The sequence below is a fragment of the Argentina silus genome (genome assembly GCF_951799395.1).
Source record: "Argentina silus genome assembly, chromosome: 7".
Classification (NCBI taxonomy): Eukaryota; Metazoa; Chordata; class Actinopteri; order Argentiniformes; family Argentinidae; genus Argentina; species Argentina silus.
The window spans coordinates 22,622,143-22,639,490 of NC_139661.1; the positions used below are offsets into that span (position 1 = coordinate 22,622,143).

General features: G+C 45.5%; 2 protein-coding genes across 3 annotated transcripts; one reads left to right on the forward strand and one right to left on the reverse strand.

The window, feature by feature from the left end:
• Positions 1–284: 284 nt before the first annotated feature.
• On the reverse strand, positions 285–4,031 carry gck (glucokinase (hexokinase 4); the record flags this gene model as incomplete). The annotated part of the gene is made up of 8 exons (XM_083672707.1): positions 285–432; positions 559–792; positions 1,018–1,173; positions 2,314–2,497; positions 2,604–2,703; positions 2,930–3,025; positions 3,256–3,375; positions 3,927–4,031. The coding sequence occupies 8 exons, from the start codon at positions 4,029–4,031 to the stop codon at positions 285–287; spliced, it is 1,143 nt and encodes a 380-aa protein (XP_083528833.1).
• Positions 4,032–12,615: 8,584 nt separating this feature from the next.
• On the forward strand, positions 12,616–17,344 carry LOC310806517 (synaptobrevin homolog YKT6-like). Of its 2 annotated transcripts, none has more exons than XM_083672645.1 (8): positions 12,616–13,151; positions 13,288–13,461; positions 13,671–13,753; positions 13,932–14,032; positions 14,187–14,291; positions 14,428–14,493; positions 14,647–14,748; positions 14,873–17,344. In XM_083672645.1, the coding sequence occupies exons 2-8, from the start codon at positions 13,358–13,360 to the stop codon at positions 14,906–14,908; spliced, it is 597 nt and encodes a 198-aa protein (XP_083528771.1). In that variant the 5' UTR covers positions 12,616–13,151; positions 13,288–13,357; the 3' UTR covers positions 14,909–17,344. The 2 variants fall into 2 exon arrangements, with proteins under 2 accessions (XP_083528771.1, XP_083528770.1); XM_083672644.1 differs by having other exon boundaries at positions 12,616–12,753.
• Positions 17,345–17,348: the final 4 nt, after the last annotated feature.

The window sequence follows — 17,348 nt, forward strand, 5'->3', positions numbered from 1 at the left end:
AATGTGCTAGGATTGGTAGGAATCTATTATTGCGTATTATATGATGTGTGTTGTGTGGTTCTCTTTCTGTACATCTTCAGGTGTTGAGATCCCCCCCCCCCCGCCCCCCCCCCCCACGCCCTGCATCTCTCACCACAGTAGGGGAGAGGCCTACTCTGCAAGGGCTTCAGGAGGAGGCCAGAGCTGGGCAACCCTGGGAGGTCGTAGATCTGAGTTCAGACAGATTTGCCTGCATCCCCCCCCCCCCCCCCCCCCCGTATAGGTTGGAGGCTGGTGTGACACCCTCAAGGTGTCAGCATGCACGCTGCCATCTTACAGGCCACTGCCGAGATAAGGGCCGCCCCGCGACCACTCCCCTCCTCTGATTGGATGAAGGTGATGTCACAGTGAGGGGTCAGCTCCCGGACGCTTTTGTGGAACCTGTGCTGGAAACTGTTGAGGGGAGACGGACGCCAGCTTTAGAACAGAGATAATAAATCATAATTCATCTCTCTCCTTCCTTCTCCCCTTCAGCCCCACCCCACCAAACCCCCCCCCCCCCACCCCCCCTCTACTCACCATGGGTGTAGTTTATAGACAGACCCGTCAACGCCCACAGTGATCTTCAGCACCTCCTGGCTCCGACGTTCCCTCATGCGGTTGATCACCGCTGCAAGCCCCGCCCCACACATGTGCGCGGCCCGGGTGGACACGCTCTCGCACGCCAGGTGCACGATGTCACAGTCCAGCTCGGACGGCAGCACTCCCAGCGTGGACAGGATGTTGTAGATCTGCTTCCTGTCTCCGGAGTCGCTGACAGACAGACACACAGGCAAGGAGAGAACACAGAGACTTACTAACTAACACAGTGAAGGAGGCCTTGCCGTCACGGAGAGGAGACAGAGCCAGTGACAGACATGGTGCCATAGAACGGGGTATTTCCTTTCAGTGGACTGGGGAGAGGGTTTGCTAATCCAAGAACCGTGCTTCTGGAACGGTGCACCCTCTCCGAGGGGGGTTACCCTGGTGACCCCTCACCTCTCGACTTCGGAGACATAGCACGTCTCGAAGCTGCCACGAGTCTTCAGAAGGTCTGAAGCTTCACCGTTGAACAGCAGATCCTCGTTCACCAGCTTCAGAAGCACCAGGCGCACCAGCTCCCCCATGTACTTCCCACTAATCAACTTCTCGTAGCTGCAGGGAGGGAGGGAGGGAGGGAGGGAGGGAGGCAGGGAGGGAGGGAGGGAGGCAGGCAGGCAGGGAGGGAGGCAGGGAGGGAGGGAGGCAGGGAGGCAGGGAGGCAGGGAGGGAGGGAGGCAGGGAGGGAGGGAGGCAGGGAGGGAAGGAGGGAGGGAGGGAGGGAGGGAGGGAGGGAGGCAGGGAGGCAGGGAGGGAGGGAGGGAGGGAGGGAGGATTGAGAGAGAGAAGGGAGGGTAGGGGAGGCAGGGAAACGAGACATTGAGATAAAAAGGGTAGGAGAGGGGGAGAGAGATAGAGAGAGAGAGCAATACAATAAAAGACATGTCACACATTAACCTAATTTGAATTTGAATTTTAACATCCCCTTTAATGGGTCAATACATAGCAATACATTTCACAGACACCTGACCACTCAGGACGTCATCATTATCCCTGTAAGGAAAGAAGAGAGTTAAAAGAGAGAGAGAGAGAGAGAGAGGGGGGGTGGGGGCGGGGAGAGGGGCGTAGCCGGAAAAGTAAAGTGGGTAAGTGAGGGGGCGCTTGTGTAAGGGGGCTGTCAGAGCTGACGGTAAACAGCCATTAGCCCTGAGGGCATTAGCTAGCGCTGGAGAGCGAGAGAGGTCATTAATCTCGCCGCCAGTGGCAGTGGCAGAGCAATGACGTATACAGACTACTCACCACTCTCCACTCACCACCACCACCACGGGAAAAACAACCTGGTTACCTAGCGACCACACAGGGCCTGCAGTCGAGAGTCGGGTGAGTGTTGTAGACAGGGGAGAGAGGGAGCAAGAGAGAGAGAGAGAGAAAGAAAGAGAGGGAGAGATGGAGGGAGAACAAGAGAGAGAGAGGTACAGTATGAAGGCAAAAGAGAGAGAGGCACGTTTCCGTCTGTACATACACCTGCATGTGCCAGGGAAACTCTGAACTCTGGGCTCAGTTCTAAGAATGGATCATGTATACATTGGCCTGGATAGCCATGCACACCTGTACAGCCAAACTCTACTCTTCAGATAGAAATGATGTACACTAGACTTGTATTGTAAACTAGGGAACAATGTCAGCTTTACATATTATATTTTTATCTGCAAAGTTTTAGCCAGTGGATCCCCCTCGGTGAGCCCCAGTACTCACAGCTGTTGTCCAGGGTTGAGTGAGGTCTCGTCCACCACCCTGTCGTATTCCAGCCTGAGGTCCTCCAGCTCCCCGTTGGCCCCGAAGGCCCCCCACTCCGTGTTCACACACATCCTGCCCTCCTCCCCCTCCACCAGCTCCACCGTACGCATCTCCTCCATGTAGCAGGCGTTACAGCCTGTACCTGAGGAGAGGAAGGGATGTGTAGATGTGTGTGTGTGTGTGTGTGTCTGTGTGTGTGTGTGTGTGTGTGTGTGTGTGTGTGTGTGTGTGTGTGTGTGTGTCCTTACCCACGATCATTCCTACTTCACAGCTGCGGTCCTCATAGTAGCAGGAGATCATGGTGGCCACTGTGTCATTCACCATGGCAACTACGTCCATCTCAAAGTCCTGAACAGGAATGTCACATTCAAGTTTATATTCAGTCGCTATTCATGCCCTTTAAATGTACCATAAGATATGAATTACTTACAGTACCAGTCAAAAGTTTGGACACAAACTTGCCAAGAATCTAAAATAATAATAATAAAAATAAAGAAAAACCATTGAATGAGAAGGTGTGTCCAAACTTTTGACTGGTACTGTATCATCATGTCATTGGGTCAGACAGACATACCCCTCTCCTCTTGATGGCATCTCTCAGTATTCCCACCACGTTGTTGCCCTCTGCCCCTGAGGCTTTGAACCCTTTGGTCCAGTTCAGCAGGATCCCCTAGGGGAGAGGATACAGTAAACATTCGTCTTAATTCTAACCTCGAGTACCATGTGTGATCATACTCTACCATCATCCTCGTAATAACTGAACTGGCATTCATGGTCATTCTCTCATATTCTTATATTCCTAGAATTAGAAGAACACAGGATGAGAATACAAGATGTAGAGGAATACAGCAGTATACTGTACATCATCTCTGTGTCTCTACCACTGTGTGGGTTTGGTACCTTGTCAATGTCCTCATGTCGCACAGGGAAGGAGAAGGTGAAGCCAAGGGGGAGCTTCTTGTGTTTGATATGGTGTTTATCCAGGAAGTCTGAGATACATTCAGCGATGTAGTCAAAGAGCTGCAAGACAAGAGGGGGGGGAGGAGAGGGGCGGGAAAGAGAATGGACAGAGAGGGAGGAGAGGGGCGGGAAAGAGAGAGGACAGAGAGGGAGGAGGGGGGTGGGAAGGAGAGAGGACAGAGAGGGAGGAGAGGGGCGGGAAGGAGAAATGACAGAGAGGTGCGGGAAAGAGAAATTACAGAGAGGGAGGAGAGGGGCGGGAAGGAGAGAGGACAGAGAGGGAGGAGAGGGGCGGGAAGTAGAGAGGACAGAGAGGTGCGGGAAAGAGAAATGACAGAGAGGGAGGAGAGGGGCGGGAAGGAGAGAGGACAGAGAGGTGCGGGAAAGAGAAATGACAGAGAGGGAGGAGAGGGGCGGGAAGGAGAGAGGACAGAGAGGTGCGGGAAAGAGAGAGGATAAGAAAGGAGAGAGAGATGAGGTAAACATATTTGACAGAGGTTTGAGACAGACACTAATAACTAATAATAGAAAAATAAGCTGTTTGCAACAATAATTTGAGAATAAAGTGGAACCATTCCCATCCATGACCACACTTCTGAGTGCACACACACCATCTGAGCGGTCCCTGTCATGGCGTCCGCAGGGATGGAGTACATCTGGTGTTTGGTCTCCAGATTCCAGCCTCTCTCTTCATCCTCACTCACCTTCACCAACATCACCCGAAAGTTAGTCCCCCCCAAGTCCAGGGCCAGGAAATCCCCCACCTCTGAGACACACACACACACACACACACACACACACGCACTCACACCGTTTGCCGTCTAACACAGGTACAACATTTATCATTGATTCAACACTCTCATCTTTATATTTCTTTTGACTTACAGATACAGTACCTAGCTATGACTCAAGAACAAATCAAAAATATAATGATTATTCAACAAAAAAAAAAACACTTCATGCTACTGCCATGAGTAGAGTAGAGCAGAGTAGAGCAGAGTAGAGTAGAGTAGAGTAGAGTAGAGTAGAGTAGAGCAGAGTAGAGTAGAGTAGAGCAGAGTAGAGCAGAGCAGAGTAGAGCAGAGTAGAGTAGAGTAGAGTAGAGTAGAGTAGAGCAGAGCAGAGTAGAGTAGAGCAGAGTAGAGTAGAGTAGAGTAGAGTAGAGTAGAGCAGAGTAGAGTAGAGTAGAGTAGAGTAGAGTAGAGCAGAGTAGAGTAGAGTAGAGTAGAGTAGAGCAGAGCAGAGTAGAGTAGAGTAGAGTAGAGTAGAGCAGAGTAGAGTAGAGTAGAGTAGAGTAGAGTAGAGCAGAGCAGAGTAGAGTAGAGTAGAGTAGAGTAGAGAGTAGAGTAGAGTAGAGTAGAGCAGAGCCTGTACCTGATCCCTCTGGGGTGGAGCAGACGTAGGTGGGAAGCATTTTGATGCTGCTCTCTGCGTGCGTCTCTATACGCAGTCCCCTGTCCATCTCCCTCTGCATCCTCTTCATCACCTCTTTTAGTTCCTCCTTCTTCAGCCTGAACTCTGACAGGATCTGCTCCACCTGGGGAGGGAGGGGAGGGAGGGGAGGGGGGGAGGGAGGGGAGGGGGGGAGGGGAGGGGAGGGGAGGGAGGGGAGGGGGGGAGGGGAGGGGAGGGAGGGGAGGGGGGGAAGGGGGGAGGGGGAGGGGGGGGAGGGTTTACATGTTTACAAGTATGGATGATTTTGTTTCATAAACGTTTAAATATCTGTATTAAAAGGTAGTAGAAGTATGCACAAACATTATGGCTAGTAGTAACATAGTGGTACGGTACAAACAGGAGTCAAGGAGCTTCTCATAAATAGAGTACATGATCAAAAACACAATAAAGCAAAAAAGTATTGCCAAGGAGATAAAGGAATATACCAAAGGAATGTCTTCAAAGAGTCAAACTAAACTATTTCTGTCTGTCTTTTTTAATCTCTGGTGTTTCAAACGAAGATGTCAGCAAACCTAAAGACAAATCAAACTATGAAACATAGTGGAAAACATAAAATGTATTAGGGTAGCTCTCATTTAATTAATGTCCAAGATTGACGGAATTGTATCCAAAAAGAGAATATCTGATCTGAATATCTGATACAGTACAAAGCTTCTCACCCAGAGATTTTCTCAAACAACAGGGAGCAGTCTGTGTGTGAGGACTTAATTCAGACAACATTCACGCAGAGGAAGAAGTCAAACCATAACATTATTAAGGAATACTGCAAACATTACTCCTCGAAGTAATCCAATAATCCCTGGACAGAGATAGAGAGAACACTTTTCAGAGAATGGCTTGGTCTTACCGTGAGGACTTTCTCTACCACAGAACTGTAGCTACAAGCATCTTCACCATCTGGCCCACATAAGACCATCTTCACAAGCTTTCTAAATGACTGCCCCTGTGTGTATCTAGGTGTGTGGTGAGTGTGTGTCTGGCGTGAGTGTGTGTGTGTGTGCGCAGACCAAGTGGACTGTGAATACAGTTGTTTGAGGACCATAGCTGTTTTTATGCTCAGTTAAAGTGGGCTGGCCACAGAAGATGGTGGCCCTATGCACACACATGAACGCCCAGCCCATCACCCTTCACCCCATCTGGCCAACAGGGCTTGCAAACACAGAGATTGGTTGATACATACAGTACCAGTCAAAAGTTTGGACACACCTTGCCAAGAGTGTGCAAAGCTACATAATTCCACATGTGTTCCTTCATAGTTTTGATGTCTTCAATATTAATCTACAATGTAGAAAATAATAAAAATAAAGAAAAACCACTGAATGAGAAGTGTATTCCCTACCGGCTACTGACCGTGTAGCCACTAAATGATACGCTACATTTAGCGAAATTAAGTATGAATTAGTGTCAAGAAGTGTTGTATTTGAGACTCTTCCACAGAATATTTCATATCAGTTAAGCAAATGCATTTTCACGCCATGTGCTTACACCTTAGTAAAATAGAAACTTGCGTATATGGCAGGAGGAAATCAAGAAAGAAAGGTTTACAGAGAGGAGTGGTAACGGCTGAGAGCAGCGGAGGGGTGGGATTTACAATTTCTTAAAACAATAAAAAAATAAAAAAAAAGGTCTGCAATGTGCAATGAGAGTCCCATGTATGTTAAATGTATTATATGTAACATAGCTGGTCAATTTATAATAATAATCATAAATAAAATAATATTTTGTCCTCTGATGAGTTGTGGGTAAAAAAAAAAGAGAAAAATAAGTGGTTGTGTTTATTGTGATAGGGTTCATGCCTCTCACTTATTATTATTATTAAGATTATTATTATTATTATTATTATTATTATTATTATTATTATTATTATTAAAGATTCAACACTGGCAATTTGTAAGTGTCTGGCAAGTTGGCAAGTTGTATCCTTCAGTTTAGAGCACATGCCATGGCTCGTCAAGGTAACTGTAATGTTTGTAGAAAGTTAAAAACAGTACATCTAAAATTATCTCAACTGTACAAGTTGAATGACCTCTAAAATCAATAGTGAAGTGTTTCAGGCGAAGGTCTCCTGTGCTTATCTCCTCAAGGTTTATTTTTAGGTATGACCCCTGATTCTGTATCAAACATTGCCTCATAAAAGCAACCTGACCCTCTCCTCCAGTGCCATAAGGTCAGGGTCTCCATCAACGAAACGGTGGCCATGACCTAAAGGCGAACACTGGCGAGAGATAACATTTTTTTTACTAATATTCAGCTGTGAGACAGCATAGAGAAACAATGAATAGAAATGATGTTCTATTAGTAGAAGTGATTTTGTGTTGTTTGATACAGTTTAAACAACAACGGTGCATTATTAATCCGAAATCACATTCTCATCAGGCAATACGTTTGTTTGTGTGTGTGTCTACCCTTAAACCTTATTATCAATGTGATTGAATAGTCCTATTAAGCTCTCACATGTACATATGCAGTAGCAACACACGTCACCTTAGCAGTTAACCTTTAGTCTACTAGACTATAACTCTTGTGAGTGAGGTTGATCTGACCCTGACTTGCTACTGTAATATTATCAGTCTGACTGATCCTGCTCCTTAGTCAATATGTGTTAGTGTTGCACAGTTCTAGTGAAACCTTTCACCAGAAAATGATGAAAAAGGGGGCTTTTGAAATGTGAACAGACTACACATGTAGACACACACACACACACACACACAGTGTGCAAAGTCTTTTTTTATGTTGGTGAACATTTAAATATAGATATCCAGCTCAAAGCCGTTGTGAGTGTGTATTTCTCATATGGTCTCTTCACTCATCCGTGCTTGCTGTCCCTCCCTCAGGATTCTGGAGAGGTGAAGGCATGCGTGTGCACACCAAGGCTGGATTATGGACCAGGCCAGTGGGGCCAGTGGGGCCAGTGGGGCCAGTGGGGCCAGTGGGGCCAGTGCCCCGGGGCCTCGGACTGCCAGGGGGCCTCCAAGCCTCAGGCCGCACAAAAGCAATATTTTTTTCATACACTTAACGAATATATAAGAGACCCCATCCATACTTAGAGATGAAGGAAAACTCCATTCATTTTTCCATCGACCGTCTGTTTTTAGATCCACAGATGTAGATCATGCTGACGTTGACATTGTCGACAGCTCTTAGGAGGTCTTTTTTCCCCCTCCCCATCGATGGGGTGTGGCCTATGTGCGTCGATGGGGTGTGGCCTATGTGCATCGATGGGGTGTGGCCTATGTGCATCGATGGGGTGTGGCCTATGTGCATCGATGGGGTGTGGCCTATGTGCATCGATGGGGTGTGGCCTATGTGCGTCGATGGGGTGTGGCCTATGTGCATCGATGGGGTGTGGCCTATGTGCATCGATGGGGTGTGGCCTATGTGCATCGATGGGGTGTGGCCTATGTGCATCGATGGGGTGTGGCCTATGTGCATCGATGGGGTGTGGCCTATGTGCATCGATGGGGTGTGGCCTATGTGCATCGATGGGGTGTGGCCTATGTGCGTCGATGGGGTGTGGCCTATGTGCATTGATGGGGTGTGGCCTATGTGCATAGTCTTCACCAAGTCATTTCACTGACTTGTCAGAAACCTTTGTTGGTTGTTCAGCCAATGAAAAAAAAGTTATCTTTTGAATTTCAAGCAACATAATTGTCTCTGTGTCAGGCAGGTATATAAGACTTATATAATATAATATAATATAATATAATATAATATAATATAGTATATAATATTTCTTTGTAGGAAAAGCCACAGCCACATAGTTCTGAAATATGGACCACAAACGTTGGAATAGTGGTGCTTCCAAAAGGAAAGCCAAAAAAGAAAAGGAGGCAAGAGAGGCAGTTTTGCTTCAAAGTGTTCCACTCATTGCCAACTTCTTTCAAAAATCTTCTGATAGTAATAATGATGACAGCAGCACTATTGTTAGCTGTGAGGAAGGAGCTAGCACTAGTTCAGTTTCCGGTAATGTTGTCACTCCCCCAGAGCCATCCTTTGAAGGCGAACCCTCAACAGCTAATGGAATACAAGAACCATCATTTCCACCTCAGGAGCAGTTGGGCAGTTCACAAGAATCAAATCAGCAACCAAGCCATTCCTGGTGCTATGAGGTCACTGACCCTGCATTACAGCAAAGCACGTCCAGTGACATTGTTAAGTCAGTGCTGCCACATGTGGACCAATTGACGTTCATATTCCGGTTTGTTAACAGCAGCAGGAATGTGGTGGAGTGCTTCCTGGGCTTTGAGCCAATTGAGAGGCACACTGGTTCTCGACACAAAAGTTTAGCAGACTGTGTGACTTTGATGGTGGAGGGCCTTGGGTTGGACCTCTCAAACGGTAGACAATGACAATGTCAGGAAAACACAATGGGCTGCAGGCCCACCTGAAACAAAAACACCCTCTGATAGAGAATGTGCCTTGCGCAGCGCATTCACTTAACTTAGTTGGTGTTAACACCTTAGATGGCAGTAGCCCAGAGGCCGACAAGTTTTTTACCATGTTGCAGTCACTGTACATATTTTGCTCTTCATCCACACACAGATGGGGGAAAGTCTTTCGGAAGACAGATGTTAGACTGACATTAAAATCGCTGTCCAGTACTTGGTGGAGTGCTTGGGCAGAGTCAACCAAGGCACTGTGGAGAAATTACACCTGCATTAGAGAGGCCTTCGGTGGTATGTGCAATGATGATAATGAGAAAAGAGATACTCAAATTGAGGCCGCTGGACTATGTGCAAAATTGGACACCTTAGAGATGGTGTTCATGGCACATTTCTGGGATGTCATACTTAACCGGTTCCACGCTACAATCATGCACCTACAGAAAAGTGACATTGACATCCCTGTACAGCACAGCTTTTGTCTTTGTTGAGGGATTCTGTGGCGGGACAGCGAGACCAGTTTGAGGCTTTTGAAAGGGCAGCCTTAAATGTGACAGGTGTCTCTCAGTCATATAAGCACAATCTTCAGCGAAAGAGGAAACACAAAACATTTGCAGATAAGAGCTCAGAGTCAGGTGTGACACTTGAGGGGAGGGAGAAGTTCAAAATAGAAACATTTTATGTGGTCATTGATAAGCTAGTGGCATGCCTTGAATATCGCTTGGAGGCTTACAAGCGTTTGACCAGAGTTCTGTTTATGTCAGATCAGGTGTCTAACAGTGATGTCATAGTGGAAAAGGTAAATGCACTCTCCGCTGCATATCCTCATATCCTGGACATAAACTTTGCCAACAAACTCATCCAATTCAAGTCTTTCATGTCTGACTCTGAGGGTGAGAAGTGCCAAACTAAATTGCTTGAGACGTTGCAGGCACTTAATCTGCAGTCGGTGTCCCCCAATGTTTTTGTGGCACTTCGGATTTTTCTAACTGTGACAAACTGCCAGGGTGAGCGGACATTTTCCCTTTTAGGCAGAATAAAAAATGAGCTGTGGAGTAGCAGGTGTCAAACACGTCTCAGCTCATTGTCACTTATGTCAACAGAGTCAGACCTTGTCAGACAGGTCTGACGAGGAGGAAGGCAAGAAAGACATGTGCCCAGGGGCCTCACGGGACTATGATCCAGCCCTGGCACACACACACACACACACACACACACAAACACACACAAACACACACACACACACACACACACACACACACACGCACACACACACAACCACACACACACACACACACACACACAAACACACACACACACACAAACACACACAACCACACACACCCACACAAACACACACACACACACACACACACACACTGCTGCAGTTCCCGCTCCTGTCCTTGTTTGGTTAGGCCCATTTATAGATGAGACTTGAATCTGTGCCAAGTGTTTGTCCATAGTTGATTATTCTGGCTAATTTAACCTGGTTAGAGTTCTCCTACAGGGCTGTTTGCAGAGAGGGCCTGATGGGTCTCCATCCACCTGCTTCTCTCTCACAGAGACGGTCTCAGAGACCAGCTGTCTCCTCCGCATATGTGTCATCCACTTTTTCTTAATGAAAACTACATTCAGCTTTGAAAAAATCTGACTGAAAGTCCTCTGTGCAAAAACTAAAAGTCCCTGCTATTTGATAAATAAATGAATGACATCAAGTTCTGCACATGTGTAGCAGCCTACGCTATTGGAGGCTTAACTCACAATTCAATCAATGGTCGATAAGGCTAACGCATTGTGGGTTCACTCACGATCTGGCTGTAGGCCTATATATATGGTACAACAAAAACATTCTGAGTGATCCCGTCGTTTTCCTTTATTTAGCCTGGTTGAATTTGGGTCTTCAATAATGAACGTAAAAGACTAAAATACTAAGATCTACAGTTCTATACATGTCCTTTCTCTGTTAATCACGATATTAAGAGATTTGCCAGTTCCAAAGAGAGGTGGACACTGGGCCAATTGAGCATGATTTCAGAAACGTCAAAAACGTAAGAGGGCCCCTCAGAGTGATGTCATTAGGTGTGAGGTTCATTAGGTTATAGTGATAGGACCTCATATATATGTGAAATAACGAGAATGGCAATATTTCCTAATATTTACCTTCTCCATCGTATGAGGATCCATATCATACATCTCCCGCCGGTCATGGGTGCTGTCTGCGATGGAACAGTGAACTTCTTGTCCAGACAAACTAAATAGCAGTAAGTAACGGTTTGTCTTGATGTCGCTACATGGAGAGCGCATAGGTCGTGAGTGAAGGTAGAAAGTAATTTGTTATCTTCATTTGTCAATACATAAATCAAGCCTGTCTATGTGTCCAACTGCATCTAAGTGTCCCGGACATTTTTTTTAATCGTAAATAAGTTAGCCCTTGGTCCACACTGTGTGTCTTATTGGTCCGTATTAGGCTACATTTCTGTCTATAGCCTGTCTTATGGAATATACTTTTCAATTGAATGTCCACACAAATGAATGGAAACACGCTATATTTATCCTAAGGATTTCAACGCTTTGCAATTCAAGCGTCAATATCAGAAGCGCACTGCACAAAAGCAAAGCGCGCAACTTCAAGTGGAATCAGTTCCTTCTCACCATGGTGCTCACGTCCATCAAATAATTAAAACGAAACATTTATACCTTCCCTCCAAATCTGCATGATAAATCCCTAAATATATGTTATATTGCTTTTCGATTTGAGAAACTAATTGCGCATATCTCTAAAGCTGTTAGATCTCATTGACAATATCTATGGCAACCAAAACTGATTCTTCTATAAAATCAAAGAAAAAACACATCTCTCGTCCTGCCACAACCACCAGTCAACAGATGCTCCCAATAGGTCTCTTTCGTTTCTATGCCGAGACGTTTTCAATCCGTTGTCCTGGAAATAAATGTATCTGCACACTTCTGGTATGGAAAACACTTAGCACTGAGTAGCCAGGAGGAAATTGTTAAATGGAGCAAAATAACTTTGGAAAACATCGAAAGAGGTTAGCACATCTTCGATAAAAAACAACAGGCCTACCCCTCATAACCCAAAGTTGTTGTCTAAAACATAAACATTTCATCAACAGGCACTTGGCACCTTTGAAAAAGCAGATGAGGTGCCATCACTCCAGCCTTCAACGTAACCTAATCACTAAATAGGGATTTATGAATCAATCATGGAAACAAAACAAGCCAAGCATGGCCTACTTTATATGTTGTCATTATTTTGTAATTAAATGAATGCATCGGCCATGAAAACAAAATAAACATGTTTAGATGTAGGCCTAGTTAAAATGTTCTAATTCATTTTCTGCTCACAACTGTAGCGCACTTAGCGGAGGCGGACAGGAACTGCAAACAGACGTGCGGTGAACCAGTGTTCCACCCCGGGACAATTACTGTGAAGGACATTCCTCCGATCGTGACGTGACGTGGTTGATGTTGTTAGAAATCTAGCTATCTAGCGTAACAAATATTGAGAATTTATCTGATGGTCTGTGACTATTATGGACTAAACCAACCAGAATTTTATTATTAATTAATTAACGGTCAGGTAAGTGCAATATCCGAACGGCTTCAGCTAGTTCGCAGCAGCAGCAGTAGTGACGAATCGGCAAGAGCTACCTAGCTAGTTTAATTGTGATTCGCAAACTCGTATTCCTTCTTATTTCACACCCTGTGTGCTGGTTGTCTAGACACTCCTCTGGTAGCTGACGGGAGACTCGTAGTGTTTACATTCAGTAACTGTCAAGTTGTTTCCGATTTTGCCACAGTCACAGTTAATTTAGCTAGCTAGCTTAGCTTCACTTTAGATCATTTAGTCCGCCTGCTTGCGCCTGACTACCGTTGGCAGGTTGATCTCGTAGCAGGCTGCCTCAGAGAGAGTGCTGCTGCTGACCCGTCCATCATCCTGCTGGGTGGAACTTAGTTCGCCGGCTGAATAATTAATGTGTATGTATCATGCTAGCTCGGCGAGGGCCACGTCGTCTGTTTTGTTGCCTATAATGTTAGCTAGCTAACTAACTCGCTGTGGCCGTATGGTTAATGTTTATACGTGATTCGCATTCATGGTGTCCTCTCCTTGCAGGCTGAAACTCAGACCTCGTCTTGGGGTTGTTGTATTGACCGCTGCTGGGCCCGCCGTCATCCCTGTCACCATGAAGCTCTACAGCCTCAGCGTCCTTCACAAGGGAGCGACCAAAGCCAACCTCCTCAAAGCTGCCTACGACCTCTCCTCCTTCAGCTTCTTCCAGCGCTCCAGGTGGGTTGAACCTCTCCTACCCGATGTCATCTTGAGTACTCAAGACTGCCCAGTTTTTCATTAAAGAGAGGAAAAAAGTCGCTATTGAGATCCAGCCCTGGTATTATAAGAGCCTATAAACTTAGAAACCCTTTCCAAGATGATCGAGTTCTTTCATTTGTGAGAACTCCATCGCCATTGTTAGAGGTTTGTGACCGTTGTTTTTACAGTGTCCAAGAGTTCATGACCTTCACCAGCGCCTTGATAGTGGAGCGATCTGCTCTTGGGAGTCGAGCCTCCGTCAAAGAACAAGGTAAAAGTCAAAAGTTTCACTGGACATTCCTATACCAGTTCGGGGTAGGAAGGTACTTTTTTTTGAAAGGGGTCTAAAACAATTGGAAGTTTTTTGGAATCAGTTAACAGGGACTGATAAGTGTAGCCTAAATGATGCAAACGGTGGTTGTCCTAAGCCTTGTTCCCCCGTCCACCAGAGTACCTGTGCCATGTGTACGTGAGGAACGACAACCTGAGTGCGGTGGTGATAGCGGACAGTGAGTACCCACAGAGAGTGGGCTTCACCCTGCTAGACAAGGTGGGTGCTGAAACATCATATATCCCCAGCTTCCAATGAGGAGTATTACTCTGGGGTCTTGTTCCTCGCAAAGGTTCTTCTATCTTAAAGGAATGTATTCCTTAATGCAGCTGCCGGTGGGCGTGGTCATAATAAGTGCTGTGTGATCCTGTAGGTGCTAGAAGAGTTCTCCAGGCAGGTGGACAGTTTAGACTGGCCCTCTGGTAACCCTGACACCATCAACTACAAAGCCCTGGACATACACCTCGCCAAATACCAGGTACACGGCTAAAGTGAGAACATTGACACATGGGAGTTACTAAAACACTACCCACACCTTTAGTTTCTGCTGCGTTCTGTCTCCATGGTTGTTTATGGGATGAGTGTGCTGTTTAACCGACTCTGTTTCTCCCCAGAACCCCAGAGAGGCAGACGCTATGACCAAAGTACAGGCTGAGCTGGACGAGACCAAGATCATTCTGGTGAGACTTTAAGCTTATAGTGCCCACGAGCAAAGCTAACATGATGTTTTATCTATTCCATTTTGGAATGGTTCCACATTTCTGGACCAGAGTCTAGTCTGAATCCATGTCAGTGTGTGACTTGCCTAACATGAGCTTTACTGTCTTCTGTAGCACAACACCATGGAGAGTCTTCTGGATCGGGGGGAGAAGCTGGATGATCTGGTGCAGAAGTCTGAGCACCTGGGGAACCAGTCCAAAGCCTTTTATAAGACTGTGAGTAAACCTCAACAAGCAGTCTTGAATCATTTCCATTATAGATGTGTGTGTGTCTATGTTCAATTCATATATAGTAACCAATTGTTTGTGTGTGTGTGTGTGTGTGTGCGCAATCCCACAGGCACGGAAGCAGAACTCTTGCTGTGAGGTCATGTGATGTTGTTGGACTGTCCCCTTGGACATGCCTCTTTGCCTTTCTGCTCTTCCTACAACTCCCATCTTGCCCCAGTCTCCAGCTCCCAACGCAGGAGACAGAATGGCCTCCGTTCAGCCCCCCAGCGGAGGGCACAGGGTCTGGGGCGGAAAGAGAGGGCTAGGAGGCCAGCCTGGATCTCTGATTTCTCTATATACGGAGGGAGGTGGACTGCAGGACTGGTGGGGGTTGGTCAGGAACAAAATGAATCTGTATTTGCATAATTCTAACATCTCAAATGGTAAACTGAACTGTTCTGTGGTGGTCCCTAACCAGCCAGAACATTATAGCGTGATGTTGTATCTTTAATGGTTTGTTTGTTCATTCAAATGTCTTAAAATGTTTCCTGAATTCAGACTGTATTGGAGTTATCTTGAGTTTGATCTCAGCTTTCTGGAGGTTTTGGCGGAGGAGAAACACAGTTCTGATGCTCTGCTTTAAAGCAACCTCGACAATCTCCTCAATTCTGTGTAACGAGATCTCACCTCTAAGGTTAAAAGAACTCCTTTTAGAACAGGGGCCTGCTGGTTTTCTTGGAGTCTTGTGCTGGTGTCTTATCTTCTCTGCCCACTAAGTGGCTCTGTTTCTTCATGTCTGTTGTACCAGCGTTAGGTGTTGAGTCCTGCATTTTAAAGAGCCTCTATGTAGGAGGAATTCCAGTGACTATAATGTGGCTGTGGCTGAATACTCACACTGCATATTGATTACTAAATATGTATACTGCATTCTAACCATACTATTTAGGCCATACTGTTTTGTGAAAATGTATGCAGTAAATTACACATTTCAGTATACTTCATCTCATTCATACTGTGAAGTTGTGTTCATGGTAATTGTTTCAATTTCGCTACTGTCCGCCTCCCTGTCTGCTCCATTGAGTTGTGGGACTGCATTGGGAAAGGACTTCCTTAGTAGTGTGCAGTGAATTCATACTACATGGAAACGCAAATCTAGTATAACATCCTGGTATTTTATACATACTCAATTTTGGTACATTTCGCACATTGCAAAATTCTCTAATCTTATACTCCTAAAAGCAGCTACTAAATAGGTTCCAGTATGAGCATTCAGACATGGTCTGTGAGTAGGTTGTATATTTCGACAGGACAGAAATTGTTTGTTGAATTAGTTGGATTAAGTTATGATTTCTTGCAATTGACATTTTCTTGATGAGGAGAGCTGTGAAACTTTGAAACATTCCCGTTTTGTTTTTATTGATAGGTAATGCAGCACCAGTGGATGCGTTGTGGTTGTACTCAGTGGATTAGCTTGTATTTTGCAGGGAGTGTGGTGTTTTGACTTTTAAAGGAGTCTTCTTGATGTACCAAGGCCTTTATCGAAGCCTTGTATTGGAGTTGCCCTCTGTGAGCCTGTCACGGTTTTATCACCGCACATCTGCCCCCTACTGGTTGTTAGAACACACTGCACTTGATCTGGTTTTCAGCTCTGCAGAGTGATGACAACAGATATGCTTAGAAATAATGTAATGCTTAGAAATATCTTTCAAAGGTGCAGTACTGCGCCAGTTGGAACAAGAATATTCGTTCTGTTTTGTTGATTTTCCACTGTGTATGAAACAAGGTATTGAAGACAAGGCGATGACAAACTAATTAAAAACAGTTGATTTATTTCATAGGCGAGGCGTTCAGTATGACACTCCTGACCGACCGACCTCCCAGACATTTCATCCTATTCTCAGTATTGTAAACGCATCCATTTGACTTTCAGTCGTTTAGGAGCAGAGAAATTGGTTGAAGTGGGCACAGTGCCCAGGAGTTGGTATAAGGTACAGAGAGGCCTTTGATATTTTAGATGTACCTTGCTGCTTTATTAATGTGTGTGTGAGTGAGTGAGTGTGAGTTGATGTTGGAGTGTGTAACCACAGTGTCGCTGATCTAAACTGCTTTTACTTCTTCTTGGCATAAACCTCTGCAATAGTCTGGCACTTCCTTCATCAAATGATGTCTCTCAGCTGAGAAGGCGAACAGAAAGATGGTGGACACAAACTTTTCCAATGAAGGATACTCTGATGACCCTTGTACATGCTTATATGATCAACTCCCATGAAGTATGTCAAGGGTGAAGCTTGAAACATTTGTTTAGATGTTTTTTGTTGTTTACTCTTCAGAATGTGCTTCTGTAAAGGTTTTGAAGATATGCCAAGGCTGAATTGGAAGCTGTAGCCCCATACATTGTACCCCAGTTACATATTCTTGTTTATTGGGAGAGAAAAATACTGTACTCTGTACCGTACGGTAGTATTCTGTTATGACATCCTTGAACAAATGGAAGCAAACATTGAAAATGCTGTGTAGACATTTGTTTTGTGACTTTCTTTTGCTGAAACATTAACTGTCTACAGAACTTGTAATCTTGCGTAGATAAAGTGAAAAAATGTAACATC

Coding starts and splice junctions, on each gene's coding strand:
- LOC310806517 (XM_083672645.1), top strand. CDS start 13,358: ATGAAGCTCTACAGCCTCAGCGTCCTTCACAAGGGAGCGACCAAAGCC. Junction 13,754..13,931: donor AGCCTCCGTCAAAGAACAAG/GTAAAAGTCAAA, acceptor CCCGTCCACCAG/AGTACCTGTGCCATGTGTAC. Junction 14,292..14,427: donor TACACCTCGCCAAATACCAG/GTACACGGCTAA, acceptor GTTTCTCCCCAG/AACCCCAGAGAGGCAGACGC.